Genomic DNA, 23338 nt, shown 5'->3' on the forward strand with positions numbered 1-23338 from the left:
GGTGTTCCTGAGATATCATGTTCACAAGAATGCAGTGGACGGACGGACAACCAAAAAACATAAGACCTCCAGCCACAGCTGTCACTGGGGCAGAGGTATATACACACACAGACACACACACACACACACACACACACACAAGACAGAAGAATCCAGAAGCTGTTGACCTTACTAGACTAGTAAATGGATCAGTATGGAGCTGTAAGTGATATATGCAGTATGTGTGTGAGAGAGAAAAGCCTGACCTAGCAGTGAACTAGCGAACGCTGCCTAAAGCTAGTGCAGCAAACCAAAAGCGTGCTGACAGGTGTGGTAAACAGCAGTTGGGTCATGAGTTGGTCAGGACATGAAAAAAAAAAAGTGTCCTGAGGAGATATCAAGCAGCACCTAAGACATCACATGCAGTTACACTCAGTCCTTTACTTATTCAGTTAAGAAAAGTAGGTGTCAAATTGGCATTCTTACGTTTTGTTTGTGAGTTTGTAAACTACTCTATTAAACTTTGTGAGTCTGAGTCAGTGAACCAGAGGATTAGAATTTATTTTGTACTGCTTATTTGCACTTCAGAATGGTTACAACCAATGCATCCATTGTGAAAACCCAAAGGAGCTCTGGTGTTGCAACTGGCCATTAGTACATTATGTGACTTATTTTGCTCTATTTATATCAGACCTTCACCATCAGTGTCTCAGAACTATTCAAACTGCATTCTTTTTGAGTAGCTCTAGCAAATTCTCCCACTCTTTTACTCAATGCTCCATCAATTCTGCAAAAAATTTAATAAATAATAACAAAGATTTCCTAGACGTTGGCAGCACTGAACATGATTCAGGGGAATCAGGGTTAGGCTTGTTTCATTCGGTAGCAGTAAGTCTATTCCTACAAGGCCTGACAAGTAAATAATTGGTCTGGTCTTGACAAAGCAGAAATAACAAGTGAGTTCTGCCATTTGAAACAGGGACAGCTCCGCGCTGCTGCCCTGATTACCCTGCTGAACACATGGACCTAATTTGACTGAGACTGTGATGGGTGGAGATAATCATACATCACTTTCTGAGATGCAATATGTTCAGAAGTGTAGAATTTTAATGAGTGTCAAGAGGTCACTGGAGGGGAGCTCTGAAATAAACAAGTCTATATATCTTCTGGAGGAAACATCATGTATTGTATTCTCATCATTGTGTTCTTATTCTGAGAAAAATCTGGTTGTTCTCTCTTCATGTATACATCAGGATATTTGTGGGATGTCCTAAAGGTACAGAAGCAGCTGCATGATTTGTCAGCAAATAAAAATGGTATTTACTAAGCTAACTAACCAAGTGACAAGCACATCATTGGCGATGAGTACGTTTAACACCAGACAACAAATTGTCTAATCATGTAAACTAAGTCATGTGGAAAGCGTATGTGAGATTACATGCATATGTGTGTGTGTGCCCTAGCGTGAAATCAGCAGAAAAACAGATTACGCTCTGGTGCATGTACACCTAATAACACAAATACACACCACCACCAGTGACCTCACTCTGTCCCTGTTAAGTGCCCCTCATGAGAGAGTGAGAGAGTGGGCGAGTAGTGTCTTTGGATTCCTGTCAAACTTAATGACACACATCTCTAAAATCTGAATCTAACTGATTGCCACCATCTGAAGCACCTCATCATTTCCTGAGATGTCATCCATACCTCTCAGTTTTAATGGAAGCATGCCAAAGAGTCTGTCTTTCACTTCAGGTCCACCTGGGGACTCACACTTATCTCCCTCTTTGGATTTATTTAAAGGAAAAGTTGGTACAGTTATGTGCCGATGGAAGAAAGGTAAAGGAAACCTGCTGCTGAAACAAATTAAAGAGAAATAGTAATAATAGAGCACAAATGACAAGAAAACAATGTGAAATTTAGGTAAAAAAAAAAAAAAAAATGTTTTGGAAAATGGAAAAAAACACATATGAACCACTCAGCAAGGCCTATTATGTGTGTGTGTGTGTGTGTGTGTGTGTGTGTGATCTGACATGACTGTGGAGTAAATGAGGGCAGGGTGTGGATGCTCATACGAAGGTCTGGGCCTGGGGTAGACAAAAATAGACCCTCTCCATCAACAGCCCCATTACTGAACACACACATTCAGGGTCACTCGACCTACAGGATTTACTCATTGCACTGTCTCCGTCTGTCACCTCAGTCCTCCTTTTTTTGGCTCTGTGTTGGATGCAATTTCTCACATTTTCTCACCACACTATTTCTCTTGTATGTATCATTCTCCTCACTCATTTTCTTTTTTACTGCATGAGTCTTATCAGGAAAAAGCTGGCTGTAAGCAAATGGCATGTACCGCACACACTGCTTATTCTAATACATATACTTGCTTAAGGATATATACAGTATGCAAGTACAACCTTGCCTTACAGTGCATTTAATGCCCGTACTCTTTTGCTCCCTCTTTATACACTTGTGTTTATCTCTTCTTTTATAGCTTCTGTCCACTTTGATTCTCTCTTCCCCTCCCTTTATGTTTCTTCCTCTCCTTTCTTCTCTCTTTACGACTGACCCTTCGCCCCACTTGTCTCGTTTTCACTCATCTCCCCCTTTCCTCGCCTCTCCAATTCTCTTGATAGTACCCTGTCTCCTCTAGTCAATACCCCAACAGATAGTGCTGACAAATGTATATAGCAGTAGAATTTCTCCTTTTACCTTGATTGTAAACCGCTCGCACAACAGGCAAGCATGTACATTAATTCCAGGATTGACAGTTACAGAGGTCATATCAGGCTAAACCACTTGCCATTGAGAGTAACTTAGAAACAACGCATTGAATTGGTGGCACGACAAAGTTTGCAGGTATGTGCTAAGACACACTGACTTACAATACAGCAGAGTTTATACAATTCAGTGGAGGACACAAAGGACCTACTACAGAGGACATTAAGATAATCAAGAGTGGCATTCAAATTGATGCTTTGCTAACAGTGCCAAAGTGGAGAGGTGGATAAAGACTTAAGAAACAGAAAGAGAGAAAAAAATGAAAAGAGACAGGGAGGAAAAACAGCCCCTGTCAGAGTAGTGGAGCATGAATGAAGGCTGTTGCCCCCCTGCTGGTGACTTGGCATTGCACAGCATGTCACAGCAAAACCTGGCATCACACAGAGAAAACACCTGCCGATGGAGAGAGCAACATAGGGTAGGATCAAGGCTACAGAGGAGCAGAGAAAAGAGAAAGTTCCCAGCAATTTTATTAAGTGAGACTAGGAAAATTGAGAAGGGAGGTACTGGATTGATAAAGGGAAACAAGCTGATCAACATACATGATCTTGCTTTGAAAGTGTATGGGGCAAATTCCCCTTGACAATAAAAATGTCCTTTGAAGTGCAGTTTGGCTGCTCTCCGGGGCCAGTAGTATAGGAACAAATTACCAAAGGTCTGTCTGTAATCTTTTGACTTGTAGAAATAAATAAGGATGAATAGAATTGGAAGGGGTCTCATATAGTTAAAATGCTGTGAAGGGAAATAGGTGGGCTAATTGGAGACTTGGTAAGGAATAAAAGAATAAGGCACAAAGGCAAGAATAAGATGGATTAAGGCATGAAAAGAGAAAGATAGAGATCAAAAGAGGGAGGGTGTAAAATGGCAAAGAGAATGCTACACTTGACTAAGACACTTGGCCCACTCCATTATAACCTCTCAGAGAGCTAATGTTAGCCCTTTACTTAGCATAATAGTCCTCAAGCGCTAACTCACTAGGACCTTTCTAATTAGGTGCTCAAACACCCTGACGAGCCTGCATAATATGCTAACACAATGCTTTAAAATAATACGCAAAAATAATACTTTGCTTAAATAATAAGCAACACTCAGTTCAATGTGAGGTCCCTGCTAAAAATCTGCTGTTGCATTGATCAGTAAACATGTGGGAGTTTAGAGTCTATCAACCAGTACAAAGGCAGAAAACTGTCTTCTAAAGCTAGACAGAAACAGCTGTCTACTGATCTCTAAAAAACAAAACAAAAAAACAAACAAACAAAAACATCCTTTTCCTACAGCCTATCTCAGAAAATCAAACTGTAGTCCACAGTTTGTCCTGCTAATCACTGCATAAGCCTTTAGCCCAGTGAAAATACAGTAAAAATTAAAAAAAAAAAAACACTGATTAAGTTAACCTCATGGAGTGATTACTGTAGAGGTTGTTAGGGTAAATGTCGGCTTTCAACTTTAAGGGGAGGACAAAGCAGGCAGGACGGTGCTAGCTGGCAGACATGTGTCCCCTTTCATCTGGCTATTAGATCTGTCATTAGTATACGCTGTGTCAGCATAACTGGAGACAGCGCACAGAGACACAGGGTAGTATACATGGCTTATATACATATCACAACACACACATCAGTGTGTCTTTCTAGCGAGCTGATGCCAGCATAAAAAACGGGAACTGAGAGAATGTCATGAAATCAAACACTGACTACTGGTGAATGTCACTCACACACACACAGACACAGCAGGTGATGCTGTCATGTAGGGTCATGAATATGCAGGCATGCAGCTGGAATCTAATGACAGTCTTAGTTGCAAACCAGAAAAAAAAAAAACTGCACTGTTACTGCTGATTTGGAGCTTGAGAGAGAGAGGGAGAGATGGAAAGAGGAAAAGGTTTCTTGCTGTAATATGGGTTTTTCACAAGTATGACATCACTTTTAGACGCAAAAGCACTGGCACAACACAATCACACGTAAACACGGCGTTAAACCTCACAAGGTGAAGTTCTCCTCAAGGTAGCAGCGGTTCCGCAGCAGCCCCGCCCACAGCTGCACGCCGATGATGCCGAAGATGAAGAAGACGAAGAAGCAGAGCAGCAGCACGTTGCCCAGCATGGGTAGAGTGTCGAGCAACAGGTTCACCAGGATTCGCATACCTGTGTATTTAAATAGGTCAATCAATCAATAATAGATTATCACAGGTTTACACTAAGATTAAAAAAAGGGGATTTACTATTTGCATATAGATTGCTTCATCAGTGGACGATCGTGGTCATATATTTTATCTTACAAATACTACTTCTCAATGTAGTAGCACTGCAACTAATACATGCAAAGTATCCCTGTCTCCTGGAAATTACACTTATAAACTCATAAATCGCTTTGTGCAATACATTTTGAATGAAACATGATTGATGTCTGGATTTTTTTCTTGAGTCCAGGAGGTGATTTTTTCATCCTACTGTTCAGAAATCATAGGGAGATAGTTGGGTTGGATGGTAGGTTCACAAAATGGGATTGTGACCTGAGATGTTAAATATGAATATTTTGTGACTTTGGAGATATGGTTATTAAAATGATTCCTTGTTATCCAGCTAAAAATTCAATCAAGGTATTTACTGTTGCAGTTTAATAGCAACTGAACATTATTTCTAGTATACCGAGCTGTTTAAAAGCATTCCTTTATGTGAGACACTGGCAACAAACAGTAGTTCAAATTCTGTTTTCGACAGCAAACTGACTTGAAAGCACAATTCAAGAACTACACAGAAGTGGAAAAAAAGACACATGGATGTACTGCGCACACACATACACAACAAAGAGGCATGGTGGTTTAGAAGTAGAAGTGAACAGCCTCTCCAGAGGAGGCTGTATGTAAGGCAAACACATCCGAGGCAATACTGGGATACCAAAATAGGTATGTTGTACAAGAACTGTTCCCGAACAGATCAAGCGCTTTAAAGGTAGAATATCACACAGACAACCACACATGCACAACCACACACACGTGTATCTTAACTACCGTCCACCCCATGAACACAGAGGCATAATTGGGCCACATGAGGTCTCCTTCATGATTAGATGAAAACCTAATTGCAGAAACACAAGTGTGTCCCCTGTCGAATGATGATGACCTCATCCCCCGTGGATGGGCCTGTCCCACAGTGATGACATATTGAGATGGTGATTAGTGGAACATAATGACAGCTGATTGGACTAACGAGTGAGAAAGAGGTGAGACCTACTGATGAGATCACAGCAACCCCGTACGGACACCTGAGAGAGGTGTGTGCATGTGTTTGTTTGACTACAAGTGTGACAACATGTGCATGTGTGTATCTACTTGTCTGATTCGTGTGTCTTTGTGTTTTTCGGAGCCATACTGGGATTGGTGAATGACAACTCAACAGTAGGTTAATGTGCCGTAAACACAACAGTGCATCTAAACTGCTGACAGACTGAATGACAGGAGAGAAGCTGAGAAAATGAAACCAAATAAACACAAAAGCCGAGAGTAAAGAAAAAACATTAAACCTCATTAAAGAAGGTTCTCCCACTCCCTAAGTGCTAATCAATGCTATCACTCCCTTTTGATTTTTACTACATCTAGATTAGTGATTATGTGCTTATTTAGAGTGTATGCTCATGTTTAGAGGTTCATTTATCAACGTGATGTGTGTCTGCACGTGGAATTAACTGATGGTGAATAGTTCACTTGTCGTTGAGGGTCAAAGTGCAGTCTGCATCTTTTACCAAACTTTTCTTCTAATGTTTTTTTATTGATTTGAAGTTCAGTCCTGAATCTGGCTGTGAGAGAAACAGGCTGTGACTGACAGATTGCCACAACATTAATGTGTGGATCTAATCCTTCTAAGGATTAGAAGGTAAAAAAACGAATATAAATTTTTATGGAAATGTCATCTCAAGAACACAGAGGAGAGAATTTTTCTTGAGGTTAAGTGCGCACTCGTCTTACTCCTCTGGCTAATTTGTCTCGTCAACTGGTATTAAATGGAAAGCAGTAGCGTTGGTAGTGTGCATGTGTCTCTGGTGGCGGCTGGAGGCAAGTCTAAATGTGTTTGTTCCCCAGGGTCCTTGTCATTAGGCCACTGTTCCATTAGGCGTAATTGGGTGAAGAGAGGGAGAGATGGATGGGGGGAGAGATGGAGGGAGAACGAGAATGAGACAGCGCCCGAGGGTGTGCCAAAAAAAAGAGTGCCAAAATAAGAGAGGAAAAAACTAAAGACCAGAAATATTCAAAGAAAAAGAAAGCAAACCACAGAGGAAAGAACAGTATGGTATCACACAAATCAGTCTTTTTCTCATCTTTTATCTGCTTTTCCTCTTTTTTTCCTCATTCTCTCTCTCCTTCCCTTCTAGCCTCCATCTCTCTCCCCTCCTGGTGGCTGTACCAGTTTGCCAGCTCCTGCTGTTCCCAGATAAAGATGGATGCCTCCCCTTGCGCCACAGTAGAAACACATTTACAGCTACCTGCCTGTGCTATTCACCAAAGACCAGGAGAGTTCTCTTCTCTTTTTCTTCTTCTTCTCTTATTCATTTAAGCTTCATAGTGTTTGTTCGTCCGTCCCGCTCCTGTTCTGTCTAGCACTTCCTCTATCTCACACCGATTTCATCAAGAGGTCTAACTCAACAGCGCACACACAGACACACATAGTGCGGTCAGGGCTATTATCTGCCATTTTGTTGGGGGATTACAAATTGCGGTGTGTGTGCAGGGGTCAGGATGCGCTCATGCTCCCCGTGTATCTGTGGGCAAAGTAGCGATCCAACAAAACAAGGAGCAAATAGCTTTATCCCCATGCTACCTCACCTCTAATGGGGTCACAGACAGGGGGACGGAATCAGGCTACCACACACTCATTACATACAGCTGACTGATAACAACACAAACAATAACAGCATGCACAAATCTCACACACACACACCCACACACATAGACAACTACAGTGTGAACAAACACATAAAAACTAAGAGTGGGCTCATGCACACATCTTTAATACACACATGCATATAAGCGTGCATCTGCTGTACCAACTATACATACGCTAGCAAACCAATGTATCTGGAGATTCGAGCCATGATGCGTAATCACCTCCAGAGAAGCAGATTTGTTTACAATCTGGGCACTTGTCCCTGAAACACTATACACACTCTACTGCGCACAATATCTTCTAATCACACCACTTGAAGAGTAATGAAGTTAACATCCATATTTTGTGCGTGCTGCTCCTGCGGCTGTCTGAAATATTGGGCTGAGCGGAGGGCTCTGCCTGAAAGGTAACTTGTCCTTCAAAATGTGTGGAAAACTGAAATCAATTCAGGTGCTGGAGACAGGATACTTTTTCAGGCTAATTACACTAAATATGATGAATCTGCCATGATTGGACACTTAGGCAAGGAGAAAAAAAATCGGTGAGAACTTGCTCAAGGTAGAGGAAAAGCTGCAATTTTGATTTGTGTGTACATATCTGTCTGGGTAGTTTATACTAACAGACTGCTGAAAGCAGAGAAACAAAGCGAGAGGATATATAAGCTAGAGAAGTTACATAATAAGGCGAAAAGAAAGATGATATAGAAATGTTTTACATGTTGGCTGGTAGAGATAAGGCAGGAGGGAAGAGATCATGTATCTCACATATAGACATAAACATATCTGCTTTATCGGCTCTTCTCTCTTCCTCATATGTATAACTTTAAATTTGTATTTTAATGTTGTTCTTTGTGCCATTACCTAGCTCCAAAATGAACCTTTTTAACTGCTCAGCCCTATAGATTTATTCATACTTTCATCTGCAAGGCCATTTTTGTCTCCTTCCACACTATATCTTTAAAAAACTTCAACATTACTGTCCGCAGTCGCTCGAAAGGTTTCTTCTTCTTTCAGTATCTGTCCCCACGGTCCAAACTGAATTAGGCAACAAGGGCTTTCATGCAATCGGCTCCATCTGCTGCACACTCATTTCATGATTATTTAAAAGTGGAGGAAACGGTTTCAGTCTCAGTGAGTTTAAGATAGTGAGGAAAAGTTTCTAAGTTTATGTGTGGTTAAGCCAAGATTTTCTGCCCAGTGAAGGAACTCTGGGTCATTTGATGAGGACAGAATCCAATTGTCCTGTTCACACAATTTAATGAGAAAAAGACAAAAAAGTGTGTGTCATTAGTCACTCTGAGTACATCAAAGAAAAAGTATAAAATTGGTTCACCTTTTTTCTAATCACAAGGCAAGCATTTCTGTATATTACCAGAAAATCTACTATATTTAAGAAAGGGATTTTTAAGTACTTAGCTGAAACTTCATTAAACACAATTAGCATTAGCCGCTAATGCTTGGCTAACCGCTAAAGTGCTAAAACTAAGGGATGAGTCCTTGGTTAATTGGTGCTTACAATGATTAAGAGCTGACTGTTGGGACAAAGACAAAGAAATCAATGGCAGTTAAAAAGTTTGGCCAAGAACTGAGTTTTAGATGAGAGGAACAGGGTTATGGTCACGGACTGATCAGTGAAGCAGCATTAATGGATGGTTTGTAAATCTGATAAAGCTGTGACTCAGGGCCTGAATGGGCTGTGTGATTAAGCATAAGATGAATGTTTAATGATCCCCATGGGGAACAGGTGGCATGCAGATGCACAAAAAAGCCAGAGATGTAATACATATACATGAATTTTCATGCAGATGCCTTATGTGGACTGACAGATGCACATAGGCACAAAGTGAAACTACAAGCACAAACACACAGAAAACAGGCTATGTGCTCACATGAGAATATAGTTACAAATGTGATTTGTACCCACAAACACATACACACACACACAAAAACTTCAAATGCTCTCACTTGGCACTCTGTTGATGGCTTTGAGAGGACGAAGGACCCGCACCGTCCGGATGGCCGACAGGTTAATATTCTGCAGGTCCAGAGAGTACTCTACCATCCTGGAGAAACCGACAGAGAGAGTAGGAAAGAGAGAAAAACAGAGGAAAAAAACATCACTTAACCTTTCTACAGTTACACAAGTGTGCTACTGCTTCAGAATATGGCAAAAAAAGGATTAACCACGGCTCCAGCTGGGCGAGAGAGCCCCCCGCTCATGATTCAATGACAGTGGTTATTTTCTGATCTAGTCTCACCTGTCCACTCCCAGAGCTGTGGGAAGAGTATGGAAAATGTACTACACAGAGTGGAGAGTGGTTGGGGGGAATAAAGCGACAAAGCATCAAAAGGGGAGAATAACATGAAAGAGAGGTGAGGAAAAGAAAGAGAGAGGGGGCAAAAAAGAGGGATTCATTCTATTCTAAGTGTTGCCTGCAGGATGTTGTGGCTCAGTCTGAGCCTGGCATCTGTTAGCAAGTCATTTCCACAGCATGGCTAAGCTGTTTGTGCCCCCAAACCCAAACCACTTTCACAGGAGAATGGCCATGGTTTGCTCTGTGTGGGTGTGTGTGTGTGTGTGTGTGTGTATGTGTGTGAGAAAGCAGTGTGTATGTCTGAATATGCCACACTTACACTACATGACCATAATCATCAAGACAAAGACAGCTTAAGTGGGTGAATGAGCGTTACAGTATATGTGTAAAAAAACAAGAGCATTAATGACACTGTGTGCATGTATATGTGTGAAAATGGTGTACATTTTGTAACAGTGGTTAAGTGAGTTTGTGTAAGTGTGTGCACAAAATTGATGTGCCCGAGGGTAAAACAGTGTTGGGACAGCATGACTCTAACAGCAACAGCAGCAGCAGCAGCATCACCACTACAAGCTAATAACACCCAAAGCGCAGCCGCTGGCTTTGACAAAACAAGCCAAGCTCACAGTCTCTCACATAGACAGACTTATGAACCATGTCATTTACAATAATGTGATACTTTATTGATCCCAGAGGGAAACTATTTCCATTTGCCCTTCACCACAGCACAGAGTCATCAACAGAGTAGCACCCCAGCTCACATTTGAGTGGGATTACTTGTTGTAACAAGGGTTTGAATCGCTGTACAGCTGACGTGCTCTAACCACTAACAATTTATTCATGGAGTAGTGAAATATTTAAAACCACTATAAATTTGTGGACATGTGAAGGTGCTAGATCACACTTTTAGGTGAAATGCTTACTCCTTCTGGACTTGTGGAAATGGCCTGATTCTATTGTTCTTGCTGTAAAGCTCATGAGTCCTGCACTTTTGAGAGTGTCTTTTGCGAGGACGTAGAGGCGCGTCGCAGACCGATTTTATTTTCCCGATGCAGTCACAAGTGCAGAAATGCCACACGGCAGCTTGATGAAAATGTCACAGTGTAGAGAAGAGCATAACAGCTGTTTTGGGGCCAGGTTTTTTTTTCCCAGCAGGGAGCAGTGGTGTTAGTACAACCTGCCTCAAACATAATAGTATCTGTGCTAGTTCTAATGATTTGATGCGGGCTGCTGAGAGACTGAGCAAGAGGCTAAAATGTCAAAAGAGAGCTATGAAACAATTGAAACATATATGTTCCCTTCCTAGTGAGCTCAAGGGCACAAACTGATGTTTTTTTTTGTTATGTTGTTTGATCAGGTTACAGGGTGAGTGATAAACTGCTGGATAGAGGACACCTACAAAAGCATTAACAGTTGCACGGATATTGCACAGATTTTACTTCGTTAATGATCCAATTGCATCTGGACGACAGACAGAGCAGCAAATAAAGTGAAAGAGAGAACACAAGATCACAGATGTGCCTGCGTGTGTGTCTTTGTGAGTGTATGTGTGCGCTCTATACAAGTGACTCTTCCTGTACACATCAATCAGGATGCTGTGTTTGGGAGGGTAATTAGTGGACTGCCGCAAGCAGCCTTTTTATGATTGTTCTCTATTTTTCACATTCCCTTTTTTGCTCGTGACACCTTCATCTCATTCATGCTTTTATGTAACTAGTGCTTGTGTGTGTGTGTGTGTGTGTGTGTGTGTGTTTATATCAATATGAAATGTAGAGCTAAAGGGGAAACCTCAGGTAGACCTGGTGAGAAGAGTTCAGAGCTACCTTTAACATTAGAGAAAAGCAAAATGAATGTCTTGAATCTAGACATGTAAAATCTGTAGTGACTTAACTGTCAAATTAAAAATACGCCCTCATCAAAGTTAACACTGAAAGTTCTGTGTCAAGAAAGAAGTTTTTCGACATAATTTACATAAAAAACATCACTCTTGCCTTTTACAGTCAAAAAAGAAACATGCTCAACTGTGAGAATCTCCTCAGAAATTAATGAAATCGTGAACTACAGCTGCAGTGCTTTCTTGTTCAGTCCTGCTTAATTATGGATTACAGCTAAACTACTAAAGGCTAAAGGGGCAGGTCCACAAACCATAACCGGCTCTTTGTTTCTTTGCATATACAGTATATCAGAAAACATGCTCCAGGTGTGTCCACAAGATTGAGTGAAGATACAGCTCAGCTTAATATGCTAAATATATCCAAAAAATCAGTCAGTCTTGCTCAGTGGGAGAAAGTCTTTAATCATTTCTTTGACTATTTCAACCGATTTTAGGCATACATTAGAATAAATGGAAGGCAAGACTGACTTTCTTTAAAAAGGGTCAGGCTTCATCCCTGGATCATGAATCTCAGCGGACACACACAAGGAGACTTTGTGATTTTTCAGTTACTGCTGTAGATGCTTGACAGGCAAGGAAAAATAAGCCTCAGTGCAGTGGATTAGGCTAAAATAAAATATACAGCATATAAAATAAAAGACACCAGGAGGCAGTTTTGTGTGTGGTAGAGTTATGGAGCAAAGGCATGAAACCCCACACCCCTCCTTTGGAGCCTGTTCATCCAAGCGTGTGAAAAAGAAAGAAAGACAGGGGGTGGGGGTGGTGGTGAGGGGGGTTAGAGAGCAAGGTGGTGCCCGTGGGTAACAGACACAGAGCTCTTAGCAGACTGTCGGCTGTGATTTGGCCCGGCAAGGCTGGCACTGCCCTCTGCAATTAGCCTAGACGCTAATCTAATGGATGCTGCCAAGAGGAAAACGGAGGACTGAGGCGTTCGCACAAACGCACAGATGCACGCATGCACAGATTAAACAAACGCATAAGATGACAGACTGTAATCTCTGTGTGCAATTCTGTGCAACAAACACACTCTCTCTCACACACACACTCACACACGCACACACAAACTATGAGCATCCACTGGGTATAAACTGATTCAGCTCAAATGAAGATGAATGTCCCTCCACCTACCCTGGCAAGTCTGTTGCTCTAGCTTTCTTTGTCTGCTATTAAACCAGCCACTCTCCCTATCCATCTCTCTCTCTCTCTCTCTCTCTCTCTCACACACACACACACACACACACACACACACACACTTGCTTTATCACCCATGTCTGAGCCTCTCATTTCACTTTGTGCACAGAGCAGGTGTTTGAGCAGGTGTGTTTGCTTTTGTTTTGCACACACGCATCCAAGTAGCATGCGCGTGTATGCTTTTCCACAGTAACAGCATGTACGATGGACACTTTTCCAAGAAACAAGTCAAACTTAGGCAACACAACATATGACTGTGGATATGTGTGTTTTTGTGGGCAGGTTTGAGCAGCGGGTGTCTCTCGCAAACTCGCTTTTGATTTCCCAGTGTCCGTCTTTTGTTCCTTCATTTCTTCCCTGTCTGTCTACTAACAAGTTTACTTCACACTATCAATTTTACATGATAGTGTAGAGCACCAAAACAACATCAAGTGTTAAAACATATTCTAGTGTTTATTAATGTGGAGGGATTTAAGATATTACAGCACATTTTCATCTTTACATTTTCAAGTTTTGACTGTATCCTTGACTAACTTCATCAAACTTTGAAACCAGTTCTGGCAGGCAAAATATGGAATTAAGTCAGATGTTCTGCAGGTAAATTATCTACTGTGCGCATTTATCATTTTGATAAGATAAGATAAGATAAGATAAGATAAGATAAGATAGGATAATCCTTTATTAGTCCTACAATGGGGAAATTTACAATTCAAAAAAGATAAAAAATTGATTAAAAAATTGTCATAACATAGTTTTATGAATGACTATTATTCAATGAACAACTGCATGAGCAACAAAGACCTAGATTTGTACCATGTGAACTTTTCTGACATGCAAATTAGTGGATGAAGAATGGAGGTGAACAACAATGTTTTGTTGTCATCTGTAGTTTAGTTCGCCCGGCTCTTTACTTCTAGTCTGTTTAGTGTTCACACTGATGTATTAAAAACAAACCAGGAGTTGTAAACAGGAAGTCACATGGACTGACAGGTTATTTATACGTTAGACAGTTTTGGTGACCTGTCAACCTGCATCATCAGCGCTAGCCAAAGTCGCCAATGTGAAAATGTCTGGAGTGAATGAAAATCACACTGCATTTAACAGCAGTTGACAGCTTTATTAATCTTCTTAGAGCTTAGTAAGCCAATGCACAAATAGATATACTGTAAGCAGTCGAGACTGGTTTGGAGTAATAGTGTCAGACTGCTTGTGGCAGTCAGGGCAGCGAAACAACAAAACCATGTCACCACAGACAAGTTCCATACTTGCTAAACCCTCAATTCAGACATGATATTGTAGACTTCAATGCTGAGTCATTTCAGTCTCCATTATACCTTGATTTCAAAGACAAATGCAGCTAGAGCACATTTCCCATATCAGTCTTCCCTAAACAACATGACATGCAAACTTGATGTATGATTAACGCCAACACAGATAAAGCTGCTTACCCAGCCATGACGATGAAGAAGTCTAGCCTGTTCCAGGTGTCTCCCAGGTAACAGCGGCGGCCAAAGATCCCAAGTGCCACCATCTTTACAACCATCTCCAATGCAAAGAAGATGTAGATGAATGCATCAAAGGCCTGCAAGAAGACAGAGGGATATATAGTTAGAGGGAAGTGAGCAGGGGGGAAAAAAAGAAGGTGATATGATGATATGAGATATGTTTTGCTTGAAACACATGAGCCAGACATCTGTTCTCTCTCGTGTTTTCATGAAATTAGTAGGCTCAAGATGTTGTCAAAGCTCCCCTCATCTTCCTCTTTTTTTTTTCCAGCTCAGTTCTATGGTGAATGGGAGCACTTGTCATCTCTGGTGAGAACAAATTGTCTGGATAAAAAAACACTCCTAGTTGTTAACAGTTGGGCTTAAGAAAAAAATATTTTGCTCAAAAGCACCGCACAATGAGACTGTGAAACGAAATGGCAAACATGGCCTGAGCACACGTGCATGCTTCTCAATCTTCAAGCGTTTTTTTTTTTTTTTATTCTGACCTTGTAGCTATTCAAACACCTCAAAACAATCCATGACCTCCTATTTTCCTCATTTCAAAAGCAATTTTTTACACTTTACACTTTTTAAATGTGGCAACTTCACACTCCACAGCAGACTCATCCCAAAACTCACAGGACCTGTCAAATTAGCTATTTCCCATCCATCTGTCCTTTTAAACACCCCAGATTATGATCTAATAGCACGCTAACAGAAGGATATGGTGTGTTCAATGCTGATTTGCTTTTAATGTGTTTGTGTGCGCTCTCTGGTAATGACTATGAGGGTACTGGTGGCTATTGCCTGAGTAAAGTTTGTCATTAACACTGTGATAAACATCTAAATGTCTGCGTGTGCACTGCATACCTGCAGCTTTGCAGTACCATCAATACCATGCAAAACATACTGTATGGTGCTCGATGTGAAACAACCAACGTTGCAATCAGAAGTGAAGTAAGACAGGAAAAAGAAAGCAAACAAGATCCAGGTCAAACTCAGAGAACATAAAAGATGAAGAGAGACGAAATGGTGAGAGATAAACAGAGGAAGAAGACATATGAGCCCCTATCTCTGCTATGTCCTGCTTGCATTATTATGTTCAGATCACTAGCTAAACCTCCTGCTGTATTTTCGGAAAACAAATCTCTTCCCCAGTGCTTCGCCCTGGGCTGTATGACTGTGTTTGCTGCCCTGTTACATATTCCTAACTACATATAACTCAGGCTGCTACCTCTTGACACGGTGATTTCCAAGGTCCTGGAAATGTAAATGAAGCCATGGCTACTTGCTGATATATAATTAGTCATAATTTGGTTTTCCAATGATGACAGGGGTTCTTGTTTGTTCCAGAATTGCCATCCCCAACCCGTGTGACAGCCATACACAAAAACACACAGTGCTATAATCTAGGATATTGTTCAGTGTCAAAGTTATATATGCTTGAAATGCTTGATTTACTGAACAAATATGAAATAAAGAGTTTAACCCAAAATGCCAGAATGTTCATCTCATCTAAACTGGTTTTTGAAACATCTACAGATATTGCAGCAACTTGATATGGTAGAGTCTCAAGGCAAACAACACATTAGAAGGCAAACATGCCAATGTATTCAAATATAATGTTTAACTGTCAGTTTGAAGCGACACAATTTTTCAAAGGTTTTAAAAGATTGCAAGGACTCTCCGGCTGAATGCTGCTTCAAAGTACAATAAGTATGCCCTGAGAATAGAGACTGTGCACTCAACAAATCACATGCCACCAACCAATACACATGCTGCACTGGGAAAAACAATTTTCCACAAGTACTTTAAGGTTATTACCTTTTTCAGGGTTTCAGGCAAAAGTTCAATGTCAAACTAGAGACTCAACAATAACCCACAGCAGGATAGAAAACACTGATATGCAGTACATTTGGACAACTGGGGGGGTAATAAGCTTCAACTGAAGAGCACTGATGAACAATTGCAGGATATTGTTTTGGGCTATAGACCACATTCAATGAGATCAAATGGTGTGTGACATTTTGTGGATTTATTCATGCAGCGCTAGAAGTAGCAAGAGTCAAGAGATGGGATAAACAGTGACCTATTCTCTTGTTCTACAAGTGTGGACAAGTGTGGTCCACACTATTTATTCATAGGAATCAAATTTCTAGAAGCAGAGAGCAAATGTAAATGTACAAAACTGTTCTTTTTTCTCTTTGCTCTTATGTGAGCATTTCTTTGTGTGTGTGTGTATATATGTGGGCATGACTCTGTTGTAATGCATCTGAAGCTGATGTGTATTCCATCCCTGCTCATTCACTCACTCACTCACACTCTCACACACACACACACACACACACACACACACACACACACAAAAAAAAAAATCTAATACAAGCATCAGCTCCACCACAGCCAGAGCAGCACACAGAGCTGGCAGCATGCAATGGGAAAGATGAGAAGATCAGTCTCACATGCTGTTTAAATGATGTTTTGATAAATAATGCAGCCTGCACGCTTCACATGTAATCTGACATCGGCTGCACCAGTCGGATCCCTGTCGCACTCTGCGCTGAGTGAAAGGGGAATGAATTCATCATTGTTATTTGTCACTACCGCCAGCTTCCTCTTCAGTCAGCCTATCAGGTTTCATCGTCAACATGATTTATAAAGAGGTTGAGGGCTGTCTTGTGATGGGGCCTTTCATGATTCGAAATAGGAGCCAGTGTGGAAACTACTTCATACGCTGTCATTGTGCCGCTTATTTGGCAGGAGGAGAGGACATGTTAAGTAGGTCATCAGGACTGTAATGGCACCGTTTAAAGTAAAATAATCGAAGTGTCTTTTACTCTACTTGTGGAATGAGTGACTGACGAGATTAATCAGTCTATCAAACCAAAGGTGCCATGAGGACAAATGTTCTTTTCACACTAACAGACAGATAGGACAGGAAAAGGAATACCTGACACATTCATTCTACAAAGTGTCTCTGAGTTTTCTGAGCATTTGAAGCTCTATTAAAACACTTGAACAGGTGCTGATTTGAAGTTATAATGAATGCTGTCCCATCCAAATCCATTTTAGCTAGAATAGCAACTTTCCATTTAGAAGGAAAGACTATGCAAATACAGACTAGAGTTAAGTCGGGGGCCGGCAGGAGAGGACCTCCACTTCCTCAGGTATGATTTCCATCCTAAAATGCAGCTCCTGGCTGTGAGACTGTTGACTTCTGGTGCTTAAAAATGAAACATCTATTCAACAATTAAAAGCATTCTTGATATGTATGACCTGCTTCCTTTTGTCCAATCCATTTAAATCAAATTAGAGCCATGCTGGGATTATGATGAGCAAGATTAGCTGTTCACAAGATGTCATGTTTTGATATTTCATTACAATTGAACCTGCAAGTATCTGGCTGTGCAGACAGCTTTGGTTCTACATGCCAAGGTTTTGTGATATCTGTCTCTAAAATTTATTTGTGCCCCCCATAACAATGGAAAAATAATTATTTTAAAAAATCACAAGCAGCTTGTTTTTTTTAAGGAACAATAACACAACATCCTACTCAGGATATTCAACAATCCCAGCTGTTAACAGCTGTCAAAGAGTTTTGATTACTCTTTACTGGTTATTTTGTGGTATGACTGACATATATACTGATTGGTTTCATGAAATGTAATAATCAATCACAGCCCTGTGTCTTATAGTCTAGTGACTTAGGTTTGATTATATTTTTGATCAAGTCTCTTGCTCCCCACTCCTCACTAAGGCTTTAAATCCCTGAGGTCCGGGGCTATAAACCCCAACTGAACCCATATAAACAGACATCTGAACTGATCCTGAGGTAATGTACACATTGTTTGTGGTTATTATGGTTTCTCTTTCCCCCAGGAAGCGAAGTGTAGATACTGTATTTCACATAGGGCCAGAGAAGCATGTGAGGGCCACTCTAACTATCTAAGCCCTGTCAGCAAAATCCCTCCTGTTACCATTAGCAACCACCAGAACAGGACCCCTCACACTACCTGGGGAGACAATATGCTTGTTAGAGAGACAAAGGGTGGAGGAAGAGAGAGAGAACGAGTGTGTAGGTTGGGAGAATGGGAACATAGGGAGTAGGAAGATGGTACTGGAAGGGGAGGTAGGAGAAAGACAGACAGTGCGGCAAGAAGATGTGTCGCACAGTTTTAAAACAGCAGTGAATGCTTATTTGAAATCTCTGCACAATGAACAGAAAATCCGGTGAGATAAATAAACCTATTATAGTTTGATCTAGGGGGCTTTATTTGATATTATAATCCACCTTACGTGCTGTAGGCAAGTGAGATAAGGCAGTGCAATCAGTCAACATAGCAACAGCATATGGGGAAAAACTAGGGACAGAAACCTCACATGCAGGTTAGCGTAGACGGATTTTCAATGTCAACGGCCATTAAAAATCGCCAACAGAAAGCATGTGAGGCAGAATTAGGTCGGCCATGTCACACCTGAAATTGAGCCTGCCAAATTTACTCCCATGAAAAGCAATTACAATCCCAGAGGTACACACTGAGTCCTCAGCCAGTTGGCAAATCACCCAGTCAGCAACACATAACCCGCATCAGCCTAACACGGCTTACAAACAGAAACAAAAGGGAAACATTAGCAATTTGGCAAAAATATACAATGCAAATAATCTGTACTCTAACGTAACAATATACATTACAAGAATAGAGCTCAACCAGTTACTAACATCTTTTGTCAATGATGACCTGTCACAGGATCAAGTCCACAAGCAACGATCTACAAAGGTTTTGCTTCATGACAAGTTATCTTAAGAATATAGTGCACTGTTTCCTGTTACATGAAAGCTTTGATAATTCAGAGAATAATCACACTGAAGTAGTCTCATGGGGCCAGAGGTATATGTCTGGGGACAGCTGTGGTATAGGAACAATGAAAAGGTAAACCACTCTTGAAATTTCTACACAAATCAAAAGCCTCATGAAGACAGAGCTAAGACACAGCGATTTCAACAATAAATTGCCACAAATTTAGAATAAAAGCCTGTGGGTGAAGCTTTTGTTGGCTGTAGCATTTATGGCCATCCACAACTACAATTTCAAACTGCTGGCACTTGTCTCCACAAGTGTATTCTCATCACGAAGCAACAAAATCACATGCGGCTCCACAGGACTATATTAAAACAAACTAAGTCCCAATTCCCTGTACAGAGAGAGAAAATATAAACCTTCCAGGTGGGAAATATTCTAGCTGCAGCGTGTCTGCATCACAGTTTGAGGAACAGTGACAAGAAGAGTGGTGAGTCGCTGTGAGTTTATGTCAAATAATTGATCGTTTTGTCTTATCTCTTCATCAGCGTCCTGACTTCTTGTTGTTCTTCTTCTTGTTGTTGCACACACACACACACACACACACACACATGCAGGGGTCTGCCTTACCTGCAGTATCTGGCAGCGGTCCGAGGTACAGTCGATGTTCTCACAGGGCTGGTACATGCCCAGTGTCACACAGTTGAGCAGGATCACCATGATGCTAATCCTCTCGAACCATGTATCGACAGGACTGGGGTTAAGGAGCATTACAGCTGAGAAAAGATACACAGCCATACACATACTGTACATGTTTCAAACAGGGCTGTAGTTGTAAAATAAAGGGTGGGTAAACTCTACCTCACTTCAGATCCTCAATAGTGGACTCATGAGGGCTGTAACAGACGTGCTGATGGACATATCATCTGATTCTAATCAAACCCAATCTGCATGGTTTTCTTCAATGTTAATAATAATAAACTGAATATCAAAACTGACTGATAAAGCAGTTTGGTATTCATCTGATCATACCTGATATCTGTCAGTTTCACTACAGTGTCTGCCTGATGTAAACAACCATTAATATAGAGCTGTTGTGTAGTGTTGGTCCCCTTAAAGGACCTGTCAGTCATTTTATGGCAGGTCTCAATCATATACTTTAAGTCTGAACATGCCTCTCCATCAACTGACTCCAGGACTGACACCGAATCAGTATCTGTCTATTTTTTTCCTACATCTTTTTTTCTTTAAATCTTGAATCAGTTGCACTTCCTTTACTCTCTCACAAAGTCAAGTGGGTAAAGAGTGGAGATGTTTCCTGTCTCCATTTCTGCAACCTGCGTTTCTCCTTCACCTGTCTCCTTCTTCCCTCGATCTTCTTTTCTCTGGAAATATGAAAAGCCCGTCTTAAAAATATGTCAGTGCACGAAGCAGCACTTTAATTTGAACTGCGTCACTTACAGCAGTTTTTGATGAACAGCTACCTGTCGTAACCTCGTTTTAGCTAGTTCACGGTGAAGCTAACGTTACAGTAAAGACGCAGACTAAAGTGGACGGTTAAAACAACTGTTAAAAAAAAAAAAAACTTTAAAGTCACTTATTCACATCTGGCTGCTTTCTTCGTGGTCTTTAAATTTACTTGACAGCTTACTGTTTCTGCAGCACCTTCCAGGGTGTCATTTACAGCCGCCAAACTTTATTATTTTACTCTACCAGTAACAGGCTTCATGCCTGCCTCTTAGCTTCGACGCTGGAGGTGCGTTTGTTTCAATTCCAGCGTAGCACGAGTGGGTGGTGGGTTGACGGTGTTAACAGGAAACAACAATGCTAACATGAGTATACTGTCCCAGTACAGAACTAATAAAGTTGAAAGGTGGGTAAACGGCTACAGTGCAGCCCCGGTTTCCAATAAGCGCAGATGAAATGTTAATTTTCAGAACAACGTTTCCATTGTGAACCCTGTAATGAATTTAAAACAAGGTTCAATCATCAATACCTTAAAAAAATATAAGAGCATGCAGTCAGCACAACTACATATGACTGTGTTACATACAATCTTATAATAATTATGAATCATTAACAATTATGATATATTTTAATATGCAATGTTATTCTTTATAGCCCACATTGGAAGAGCTGTTTTTCAGCATCAGGCAGGTTTGTCTCAAATCAACCCCAGGATTTTGTTTGGCAACCATTTTGAATTTCAAAAAGGAAAAAACATAACATCTGTCTAAAATCTGTCTTGAAAATACAGTGAGGTACAGTCATCACTACGCTCAACAAGCTCAGCTCCTTTTATTATATTCAGCATGAACAACAGACAGCTCGCGTCACAAATGCCAGTCTGTGCGTACAGTTACTGACTCATTCACAGCAGCGTGCACGTAACACATCATGCGAACTAAGAGGTCACGCAGCTGCCACTTTGCCGGTGAGCAATTTATCAATGAAAATGAAGATGAGAAGCACTTTTCCAGCCAGCCTAGTTTTTGCTGCATGGCTGTATGAGTCAGAAAAACGGACTCACGACAGAGTAAATGCTATTGCCTTAGTCTGCCAAGGCACAGGATAACTTTTTAATGTTGTTTATTTGAAATGAATAAAGATAAAGCAGCATAGAGAAAAAATATTAACAAATTAAAAACAGTGCCAATGCAATTAAAACCAAAGCCACTGTTTTACAAGCATATTTAATAATGTGTTTGATTTATAACCAAGCAGCTTGCTTGTCATCCTCAGTCTCACTCTTTATCTTTTCCTCCTTCCTCTCGTCTTACAAAGCCACCTGGTCACCCTGCAGACAGCTCCACCCCACTGGTTTACACATGTACCATATCTGCAGATGAACAGACTGTACATACAGTACATTACAGGCCTTCTTTAAGTGTTGAATGTGTGTGTGTGTGTGTGTGTGTGTGTGTGATTTTAGAGATGACTGTCTGCAAAATTGTGTCAAAACATTACTCTTTGCATATGCATTCGCAATAAGAGATGATCCAAGCACATGGGAACAATAGTATGATTTCATTTGTAAAATCATACAATATAATACTCATCTTAATTTCTTAAAAATCTATTTAAAAAATAAAGGAAGGCAGTAGAAATAAGTCAGCATTTTTACTTACACATACTGCATTAAAACACATTGTGTATTAAAAGGTTACATGATATACTTATTATTTTAAGTCTGAATTCCTTCAAAATAAAAATCAAATCAAATTAACTAAGGACTTGCCGATTGAAACAATAATACTGAGGCGAGAGTGAACTATCAGTTGTGTGACATCTTATTTCTGCGGCTAACCTCCGGGTGAACCTGCCTTGCGCAGAGACACACTTCATTTCTTATTCAACTGAATTCCTAAGGACAAAATATAAAACCTAAAAATGAAAACTTAAGTAATTTGAAGTGATTTTGTGCAGCTCAAGGATCTTCTTAAGAAATCTTAAGTGCACTTTCAAGAAAATCCTAACTGTTGATGCCTGTGTTCCACAGGCATCAACAGTTCGCTATTTCCTTTTATCGCTATTCGCTATTTCCTTTTATCCAGGGATTATGCATTTGCAAACATCTTTGTTATTCATTTTTCCAGTGTCTCTCTCCTGCACACAGACCCTCACCTGCATAGACACACATGCACACACCCACCCACACACACATACACATCATACTCTCCATTAATCTGTATGTCTCTCCTTCCTGCTAGCTCCTCTCCACTGTCTCTGCCATCACTTTAGCAGTGCTCTCTGGGGTAACACAGGTAACACAGTGAAATAGGGAGAAGTAATATGTGTGGAAAGAAATACTTCTATTAAGTCTCTCTGCCCTCTCTTCCTAGCTTTCTCATCTAACCACAACCCCTTTTTTGAAATGAGGGTTTAACCCCATTTGGGTAACAGTGTTTTTTTCCCCTTTTCTTTTCTCTAACTCCTCTTCCTAAATATCATTTCAATATCCCAGGTGTCACCTCTCCTCCCTTTTCCTTCGATCTCCACTTTTCCTTTCCTCAGCTTCTT

At 40.7% G+C, this 23338-nt stretch overlaps 1 protein-coding gene across 1 annotated transcript in view; it reads right to left on the reverse strand.

The window, feature by feature from the left end:
• The window catches only part of cacna1ia (calcium voltage-gated channel subunit alpha1 Ia), a 71178-nt gene extending 50032 nt beyond the window's left edge, over positions 1 to 21146 (reverse strand). Inside the window, exons 1-5 of the mRNA XM_018672228.2 lie at positions 20780 to 21146; positions 19949 to 20703; positions 14481 to 14614; positions 9598 to 9695; positions 4738 to 4897 (exon numbers count right to left, since the gene is read on the reverse strand). Coding sequence (XP_018527744.1) covers positions 4738 to 4897; positions 9598 to 9695; positions 14481 to 14614; positions 19949 to 20131 — 575 coding nt within the window. The 5' untranslated portion in view covers positions 20132 to 20703; positions 20780 to 21146. The remainder of the gene's footprint in view (positions 1 to 4737; positions 4898 to 9597; positions 9696 to 14480; positions 14615 to 19948; positions 20704 to 20779) is intronic.
• Between the last annotated feature and the right edge of the window lie 2192 nt (positions 21147 to 23338).

The sequence above is a fragment of the Lates calcarifer genome, linkage group LG11 (genome assembly GCF_001640805.2).
Source record: "Lates calcarifer isolate ASB-BC8 linkage group LG11, TLL_Latcal_v3, whole genome shotgun sequence".
Taxonomy (NCBI): domain Eukaryota; kingdom Metazoa; phylum Chordata; class Actinopteri; family Centropomidae; genus Lates; species Lates calcarifer.